General features: G+C 48.7%; 1 protein-coding gene across 2 annotated transcripts; it reads right to left on the minus strand.

Moving 5' to 3' along the window:
• Positions 1–3,330: 3,330 nt before the first annotated feature.
• BNIP1 (BCL2 interacting protein 1) lies at positions 3,331–8,225 on the minus strand. Of its 2 annotated transcripts, XM_062502017.1 has the most exons (6): positions 8,103–8,225; positions 7,930–8,022; positions 7,532–7,623; positions 6,609–6,710; positions 5,799–5,917; positions 3,331–4,035 (listed from the first exon to the last, which is right to left on the minus strand). In XM_062502017.1, exons 1-6 carry the CDS (start codon positions 8,184–8,186, stop codon positions 3,839–3,841), a joined length of 687 nt encoding a protein of 228 aa, XP_062358001.1. In that variant the 5' UTR covers positions 8,187–8,225; the 3' UTR covers positions 3,331–3,838. The 2 variants fall into 2 exon arrangements, with proteins under 2 accessions (XP_062358001.1, XP_062358002.1); XM_062502018.1 differs by lacking the exon at positions 6,609–6,710.
• Between the last annotated feature and the right edge of the window lie 1,409 nt (positions 8,226–9,634).

Below are 9,634 nucleotides of genomic sequence, written 5' to 3' on the forward strand. Positions count from 1 at the left end.
GCCCGGTCATCAGCAGCGGGCTCTGACCAGCTGAGCCAGACAACTCCAGCACAATTATTTTTAGTGGCTTCGCAAGGCTGCAGGAGCCTCAGGAGTCGCTCAGCGTTTCAGTGCCCAAGGCAACGCTTGGAGGGGCTAACCCGAGTGGAGATCTCTGTGAGCACGTGAAGGGTCAGCGCCTAAACCCAATAAAGCTAATAAAGATCCCAATCCCTTCCTCAGACTGCAGCTCTCTATGTGGGAGAAGATCAAAACTTGAAGGCACAGGTACAGTGAGCCACCACCTCTCAAGCCATCACCCAAAATACCTGGCACAGTCTTCACCACAGGATCCTGTGAGAAAACCAAACCTCAATTCAGCAGAACTGTCATTCCCTCTCTGGTACAGAGTTCATATTACTTTATATAAGATAGCAGATAAAAATAAAGTGGTGTTTATTCAACAGCCTCAGCAAGCCCACAATCAGCTTTTTGATAGCAGCAGGATGATTTAAGTGCCTGGATGTGACATTTGATTATGGTACAAAGCACCTACAGCCTGTTTGGGGAACAATTCTCGCCTTTGTGGGGAAGGAAACGCAACAAACACTCAGTGACAGAAAGGGCTTTGCAGCAATCTGCAATCACCAAGACACCACACCTGGGGAAAAAAAACCTGCTTCAGATTCTCTTCTGCAAGAATCACGCCATTACAAACAGGGTGGTAAAGCCGACATTAAAGCTGGTTTCCATCGTCCCTTTTTCCAAAGCAGAGCCCCACGTATTTGCAGACAAGTATGCACATGTCCCCTGGATATTCTCAGCCCCCAAAGATTCCAGCCTGACTTGCCTGGCTTGCTCTGGGCCACTTGGCATGTGATAGCAGCCACGCACATTTGGCAGAGACATTTTTAGAAACCTCCAAGCTATGAATTCACCTTTCCATTTTGGTAAAGTCAGTTATGTGGAAAGCATTTCAAAAGCACGACTTCAAATACAAACTTCATTTCCCCTTGATTCTTGGAGGGAATAATTAGTATGACCCCCTTTATTTGTTTTGCCAGAGTTATCCTGCAATATTTCTGTATTTAATAACGCCACAATATAAAGTAATTATGAGTCAAAACAAGTCAGTCTCTCTCAGCACATTAACAGTGTATGTTCAATTGCCAATTCTCCTCAAGTCCACGTTTATTTCAGTCACTAAAAGGTGACTTTCCAAGGAAGCACAGACATGACTGAAAGCTCTGGAAGTGACCCTCATGCTGCAGATTTCAAGGTGTAATGAACACCTGGCAGGCACCTGCTCCTGCCCACAGGCTTCCCACCACAGCCACGTGGGAAAGGAGACCAGGATCAGATTCACAGCCACAGCCCCCCACCCCTGTGCTGGCAACACAACCAAACATCCAGCAGCACTGCCTGCCTCCTGACACTCCAAGGAGCAACTTCCAGGCATTTTCCCCCTTCTTCCACAGGTGCTCAGACAAAGCAAATCGCTCTCAGTGGGTTGGACTCCACAGCAGGACCTTACATTCATCACAAACCTCAAAGTTTTAAACCCTTAAATGTGCTGAGGCATCAGAGCTGCCCTAAGTGGCTCCAGCTGCACAGACAAACACCCACGGTCCCGGCAGTGGCTGCAGCCCCCTTTGCCTGCAGGACACAGTTAATGAGCCACCACTCAGCTAATGAGCTGGAGTTCATTAACCCACAGCTACTTGATTGCTGCCAGCTGTGTGTCTCAGCCCCACAACTCCACAGCAAGACTTCAGCTCCTCTTTAACCTCCTAATGGCGCCTTACTCCTTATTTTAGAGAAGCGCTGTCCTTCAAAGGAAAAATATTTCTAATGCAACAGTTTTGGGTCAATAAATCACACACCCCACTTGCAGGGAGGGCACCTGGTGCCCTTTGGGGAGTAACAGGACCACCCCTGTTTGCTTTCACTCGTGCATGAGCCCTCCAGCACAGCCCTGAACGCTCCTCCTGAGACCTGTTTCTTCCTTCCTTCTCAAACGCTTTGTACTCCTGCAGTCCCTGGTCTCAGAAGGGCTCCAACCCTTGGCCTCCAAGTCCTGGCCAAGACCAAAATCACAGAGGCTGTTCCCTTCTCACCATCCCTGATAGCTCTGCTACCCTGGGCAAGGCAGACACCTAAGAAAACACTACTTTTCAAAAAAGCCCCAGCACAATACCATTTTTTACCCTTCACAGCACAACCTTAGGCACACAGCAGCAAGGCCCCAAGACACAAAATCCTGAGCGAAAACATAAAACACAGAAAAACTGCTCAGGCACAATTCTCCACATTCCCTGGATCAGACAACAAAAAGCCACGCACAATCACTCCCTCTTCCCAAAGCGCTGCTCCTCATCACATATCCAAAAAAAAACCAACAAACTGAGTCCTACCTTCACTGGAGGAGCAGAGCCTGTGGCCAGGAGCAAGGCAGACACCAGAGTGAGCCTGGAGGGAGGGCATTTGAGCACCACCCAGGCAGCCCCAGCTGGGCACTGTCAGGGCTGATTGGGGCAATCCCACCGTGCCAGCAGGGACCAGGGCATCACCACCAGCTGTGCTCTGCTCCAGGGTGGCTGCTGAGACACCTCTTGAGGTGCTGCACCAAACCACCCTTCTCACCCCACAGAGAAACAACATTCATCTCACTGTCTCCACTGATTATTTCCTATGGCCCCTCAGGAGCCTGGATGATTCCTGGCTGCCTATGAAAATAAATTATTCAAGTACCAAGTGCTGCCGAGCAATCTGTTGCATCCTGGAATTTCTCTTCTTCCCCTCTCCCAAAAAATCCAGTAGTCCTTGCTATTTTTTTCCCTAATTCCTTTGTCTCTAATTGTCTCTCTGTAAATTGACAGTTTATTTACAAAGATTAGGTTTTTGAAGATGAGTAATTTCTCTTATTCAAACCCTGCACGCGCACATTGTCAGTTTATTTAGTTCTTGGTGCAATTCTGTATCTCAGGAAAGGCTGTGAGGAAGAACTGCCCTGAAAGACAAGGAATGAACAATATGGAAAACCAAATCCACTCTGTCCAATGTGCCTGTTCCAGGGTCACAAAACAGGAGTAAACCCCTCCAACTCCCAAATGCATACCTTGGCAGTAATTTTGCAAAGATACAGCATGAAGTGAAATTATATATAAAGAAAAGGAGGGAAAAGGCTTTTGATTTTAACAGACTGCCAATCTAATTCTCTTATTTATTGTGTGAATTCATCGTAACAAACGGGGTTCCCATTTTTGCTTTGCTCAGAGCCCTCCCAAGGCCAAAGGGACAGAGCCAGGCTGTGTTATACTCCCAAAAAAACATTGCATAAGCAACCACTGCTGCAAAAGAAAAAGCAGAATTTTTACACTGAAAGGCTCTTTCAAGCCATCAGATTTTGTTTTTAAACAAAACTCTGTTGACATGAGTATACAATAAATATTTTATTAATGGAATGTGTGAGTTTTTCTCTTCCATCCTTCCTCTTACTCTCAGCACCTTACACACAGATGGCAGAGCAGCTTCCAGTCCAAGCCAAGGACAAAACTTACTTCAAGGCAAAAATCAGTGAGAGGTTGAAAGTTCAGACTGGCACCTTGTAGTTCCCTGTCCCTCAAGTGTTTGATTCCCTAAACCTGCAAGCAAATTGGCATTTCTTTTTCCACAGCATGATCCATCAATCTCTACTGAGGCAGCTCACAAGCTCCATGGGGACAGCACAAATTCTTGCCTCCTCTGATGCTCCTCCAGCTATTGCAACATCCCTTTTATTATTTCATTTAAAAGCCCCACCGTTATCAACCATCTCTTTCTGATTATTTCTTTTAATAGTTCGGTGATTGCTGGAGTTTTACAAAAATGGGAAGAGTCTCTTTTTGAGGATGTAGAGCACTGTGGCCAGGAAGAGGGCAAGGGCCAGGAAGATGAGCAGTTTGTCTGTCAGCTCCCGGCGGTTGTACTTGGTGATCAGCTTCCTCCCCAGCTGGATGGTCCCAGACATGGACTTGAATTCCTCATTTGCTTCCAGGATGGTTCGGGAAGAATTGGCTGAAATTAAAGAGGAACAGAAAAAAAAAAAAGTCAATAAGCAGGTTGTGCTTCAAAAATACACAGCAAAGTGCGTGAGAGTGAGATTTGGTAACGGTGCCTGAGGGATCTTTCTGGGTCAGGCTGACTTGTGGGTGACAGACACAGAGTTCTCACAGCTCAGGGGTGCTGAAGTGCTGAGGAAAAGTGCAAAGTGAAATAAGAGCACTGAAAAGCTTAGAGATCCTACTAAAGCTCTGGAATTTTGAATTTTTGGGTTAGCAGGTCAAATCTAATTCAGGTTTTTCAGTCAGTGTTGCTGGAAGCAGAGTGAAATAGGAACGGTGCTAGAGAGAGAAATCACCAGCAGTAGGACAGGAAAATATTTGAATAGATTAATTGCACCACTGGAAGTGTTCCCCCAAGCCCCAGCAGTAAATCAGTCTGATTCAAGTGGGCTTGCAGAATCATTCAGCTACAACAGTTTTAATAGTAATTTTTGACACATGGCAATTTTTTGCCTAATAAAAATGAGAAGGGTCAACTAGAAGCATGTGAGAAAACAAACACATGCCCCAAACTTCTCAGCCTTGCTCCTTTCAAATTGCTAAATGAAAGCAAAAGCCATGGAATCCCCCTTTTTCCTGCTTTACAGAAAGCACAGCCTGTAGGACAGTGCATCACCCCACACTGCCCTGCTTGCTCACAGAAAGGTCAGGTCCAGCATTGTCTGGTTCACAAAAACAGAGTAGAAATAGGTCTGCAATGTTTTTGCAAAACACTTTGTCCCATCCCATCCCATTTCAAGAGGCTTTTTGATCCAAGTGAAAACAGACAACTTGTTTCCCAGAGTTAATGACAAAGCAGAACTTCCCTGCTCCACGGCCTCAAACACTCACTGCATCCCAGGAAATGCTCAGGGAAACAGGAATTCCCACTACTAACTCAGAATTTGCAGCTGGGATTTGTAAACGACCTTTGGTAGTTCTCCCCTTGATGGATTCCAAGTGCTGTTCATTCAGAAACAGGGTGAAGAAGTGCCTGCCAAACTGTCCTTTTAATGGAGAAGGAACATGCTACTCCTTCAGCAACAAACTGTGCCCAGCTGCCAACCTCAGATGGGGCAGAAGGCAAGGAGGGCAAACTTGTGTTATTTATCCTTGTCTTTAAAGTTCCCTCCTGCCCAAAAGCACAACTAGGAAGAGGCCCAGGCAGCAACTTCTAAATGCTCCATGAATCACCAGTTCTGACAGGTCACTTGATTTATTGTTTAAGGAGTCAAAGCCAAGGAACTGGGTGAAATCTTGGTTTCACAGTCCCTGATGCACTGCTGACAGAGCAAGTGACCTCGGGTTCAAGGCACTTGATCTCAGTGTCTCGGCCATGCCAGCTGGAGCCTGGCTGGAAGCAGCCTTCCAGACACTCCTTCCCCTGTGCAGGGACTTGTGTCCATGCTTTCGTTCCCTCTGTCATTCCCAAACCCATGCCAGGACAGTGGCACAGAGTAACACCAAACACACTCTGGGCACTGCGTGAGCTCACGTTGCTTTGACAAGAAACTAAACCTCATCCTGACCCCCTCTTCCTTCTCATGATCATGAAACAGAAACTCCATCAAACAGAAACCCCACACAAAGTACACTGCTATTTCCTGTTTATGTCCAGCTGGCCAGTCCTTTAATCATCATTGCAGCACATTCTCCGACTCTGCTCCTCTCCCCAGGCTGACAGAGCTGAACAAAAGTGCTTCCATCTCCCCATCCATGCCCAAATTCCAGCTGTACCTAAGGTCTGCACGGTCTCCTCGCTCTGCTGCACCTGCTGGGACATCATCCTGCTGATGCCCATCAGACTCTCTGTGATGTTACTTGCACTCTCTGCCAAACTTTCCTTTGTGGTCTTCCTGGAAAGAGAAAAAAATAGCAGGAAGGGGTTAAATTATTCTTTTGGATACTCTGGGAAAATGCTGCTGATAGGGAGATTAGAATAATACTTGGCACTAAACATCTCTGCAGTGTACAGAAGACACAACTGGTTTTTACTGCACGAGAAATTCGGATTATTTTCACTAAACAATAAAAAATAATCACTAAATACGGAAGTCCTGAGCCCAAGCAACAGTCCGGAATCTCACAGGGGCCTGCATTTCACCACTTGTACACCCAGGATTGTGTAAGTCCATGAGCTGCTGTGGGAGTACCAACACAAACCCATTTTATCATCTTGAGTATCCCAGCTGTTGCTTTCAATACACAGCCTGCACACACTCACATCCACTTCTGTATGTGCAAACAGCTTGGATAATGATGCAGTTCTTGTTCAGAAGCTATCTGGAATTAATGTAAAGGACAATATGTAAAGTTATGAAGGTTAATTTATCCCCTTTTCTGCTTAGACATGCCAATGCCAAGAAAACCTTAGATCATCACAATCCTTAACAGCCCAAATCTCCACAAAAGGAAAATGCACTCATAAAAGAAAAGCTACACTCGATATAATCACATAACTTAAAAATATTATGTCACTTCCATTAAAAATGAGTGAATATAGGAGACACTGCTTAAATCCCATGGTGCAGTGGGACAGTCCAATACCTTTGTCTTAAGACATCTCTTCCCTGCAGCAGCTGATCTTTCTCAGAGTTGTCAATAGCAATTTTGCAGGCCAGATTTGCCTTTCTCCAAGCTGCCTGGTTGCTGAAATCACAAGAGCAGAGTGCCATAATGTGATGGAAACACCTTGCAAGCACAATTTTCACAAAGCAACCACCACTGTAACTGGGCACCCCAATAACATGCAAGGAACCTCAGAATCCAAGAAATATTTGGGCTGGAAAATATTTCCAAGATCATCAAGTTCAAGTTGTGCCCCATCCCCACCTTGTCCCCAGCTCAGAGCACTCAGTGTCATCTCCAGGGATGGGGATCCAAAGCTCCCTGGGCAGTTCCAATCCCTGAGCACCCTTTCCATGCAGAAATTCCTGCTGCTGTCCACCCTGAGCTCCCCTGGCCCAGCCTGAGGCCGTTCCCTCTGCTCCTGTCCCTGTTCCCTGGAGCAGATCCCAAATCCCCCCGGCTGTCCCCTCCTGTCAGGGAGTTGTGCAGAGCCACAAGGTCCCCCCTGATTCCCCTTTTCTCCAGGCTGAGCCCCTTCCCAGCTCCCTCAGCCCCTCACTTTGTCTGTATTTCTACACACAACAACAACAACATTCTCCCCCAACATTCCTGCTCCTCAGTGTAGCATTTATGAAGTAAGGGAAGAAGAAAACTGTGCCAGCTGTCAAACAACACACTCCTAAGCCACCTCCTTTGAGCTCAAGTGCTCAAAGGGTACAGACTGGAGTTAGGAAGTCAGGGCAGGAGAAGGGAGCTGTACCCTTTCTGCCCCTGACCTCTTGGTCTGAGGCAAAACTCGTGTCAGCGTCAGTACTTCCAAACCAGACTCAGAGACGCTGCACCAAAATCAGCCCATCTCTGCTTACAGAGAATTTGTGAACAGCACCGGCTGCCAGACCCACCTGAGCATTTGCTTCTTGTGGTTCTCCACCTCCCGCAGCAAGGCTTGTTTTTCCGACTCCTTGTCCTGCTCCTTGGCCATCTGCTCCAGCTCCTTCGGCGGAGAGCACAAACACCAGAACCTCAGCGACCACCCGCGACCCGCACAGCCCAGCCCCGGCCGGGCAGCGGGTTCGGAGCACGTTTATCTGATAAACCCCCGGTCCAGGGCTGCGACTCACCAAACCACAGCCGGCACCTCCAAACCCAAGGCCAGGATATCGCAAAACGCGCTCAGAACACCCCAAACCCCGGCAGGAACCCAAAGCTCTGGGCCGGCTCCCCGCAAAGCACAGCCGGGACCCTAAACCACAGCCGGTGGGGCCGGAGAACAGCTCGGTGCCCTCAGCAGCCCCCTCACCTGGATGCGGCCGCGGAGCTGTCGGAACTTCTCCTTCACGGCGCCATTGAGCTCCGTGAGGGCGCTGAGCGGCCCGGGGCAGTCCCGGATGTCCTGGAACACAACGGCGCGATCAGCTCGGGCCCGGCTCTCCCCGCGGCCGTGCCGGGGTGTCTCGGGGTTGGTGGCGATACCTGCACGGCCGCTTTGATCTCCAGGTCGAACTTGACGATCTCCTGGTGGCAAACCCGCAGCGGCACGGCCGCGGCCGCCGCCATCTTGGCCGGGCAGGGCCGGGCCGGGCCGGGCCGGGGCGCGCGCGGGCGCCCCCTGCGGGCGGCGGGCGGGGACCTGGTTCTGGTTCCGGCTTTGGTTCTGGTTCTGGTTCCGGCTTTGGGTCCGGTTCTGGCTTCGGTTCTGGTTCTGGCTTTGGGTCCGGTTCTGGCTTCGGTTCTGGTTCTGGCTCTGGGTCCGGTTCTGGCTTCGGTTCTGGTTCTGGCTCTGGCTTTGGTTCTGGTTCTGGCTCTGAGGGGAAGGTGAGGGATCCACAGGCACTGCCGTGAACGAATGACAGAATTCCGCGATCGCCGAGGTTAAAAAGCACCTCCGGAACCCATCGAGGCTGAGCTGTGCCCAATCCCCACCTTGTCCCCACCCAGAGCTCTCAGTGTCACCCCCAGGAATTCCTTGGGCACTCCAGGGATGGGGATCCAAAGCTCCCTGGGCAGTTCCAATCCCTGAGCACCCTTTCCATGCAGAAATTCCTGCTGCTGTCCACCCTGAGCTCCCCTGCCCAGCCTGAGGCCGTTCCCTCTTGCCATGGATGCCCCTGGCTGTCCCCTCCTGTCAGGGAGCTGTGCAGAGCCCCAAGGTTTCCCTGGAGAAGCTCCAGGTTTACATCCAAAACCTCCTTGGGTTTCTGGACAGGCCAGGCTGACACTGGCCATGAGCAGGCTGGGGGAACATGAGGTCGCTTTTGTGCCCCCAAAATGAGAAGCAGGGCAATGACCATTTGCTTTTCCCACAAATTCCGCCCCCCGTGCTGTGTCCTTCCCCTGCTGCCCTGGGACCCTTCGGACAAAGGAGCTGCAGACATTTCCATAGGTTCTCCAGGCACTAATCCAGGTTCTCCAGATGGTCCCACAGCAACCCAGCAGTGCTGCCAGGCAGCTCTGGGCATGAGGAGTAAAAAATCAGGTATTTCCTTACCTTGCTGTCATCTCTTCCAAAGGAAAGTTCCTGGAAATACCAGACCAGGGAATTAGTTCAAGGCAGCAGATGCCATTCATTATCATTCCACACACACAGTGATTCGAGACAATATTTCCTCCACAATTTTTATTTTAAATTACAAAGGATGTTGCATACATTGATGAATTTGTATCTGAATAGAAGTGCTAGGGATCAAGGGTGACAAGAGTAAACAAAGTCAATAGTTTAATTGTGCCTCTTTTCAAAAAAATAAAACTGCACAACTATTAACCAACATTTAACATTGCAACTCTTAACAGATCATGCTTTGAACAAGGTAAATTTATTTTCTAACAGAGACAAGACTTTCAGTAAGTTTTTCTGAGCTCCAGTTGGAAGTTGATTACAGAATATCAAGGACAGCATTACAATCATGACCCCAAGCAAAGGTGGAACAGGATGCCATGTTTTGTTTAAAATGCCTTTTTTTTTTTTTTTTTTTTTTTTTGCATCTGTATGTGCCATCAGCCTTAAG

The sequence above is a fragment of the Cinclus cinclus genome, chromosome 14, assembly GCF_963662255.1.
Source record: "Cinclus cinclus chromosome 14, bCinCin1.1, whole genome shotgun sequence".
NCBI classification, from domain to species: domain Eukaryota; kingdom Metazoa; phylum Chordata; class Aves; order Passeriformes; family Cinclidae; genus Cinclus; species Cinclus cinclus.

Bases quoted from the DNA above. Each gene is read 5' to 3' on its own strand.
- BNIP1 (XM_062502017.1), bottom strand. From the start codon at position 8,186: ATGGCGGCGGCCGCGGCCGTGCCGCTGCGGGTTTGCCACCAGGAGATC. The intron at 7,624-7,929 runs GTGAGGGGGCTG...TCTCCGCCGAAG, and splicing joins AGCTCCGCGGCCGCATCCAG to GAGCTGGAGCAGATGGCCAA. The intron at 4,036-5,798 runs GTACAGCTGGAA...CTTTAATTTCAG, and splicing joins GGAGACCGTGCAGACCTTAG to CCAATTCTTCCCGAACCATC.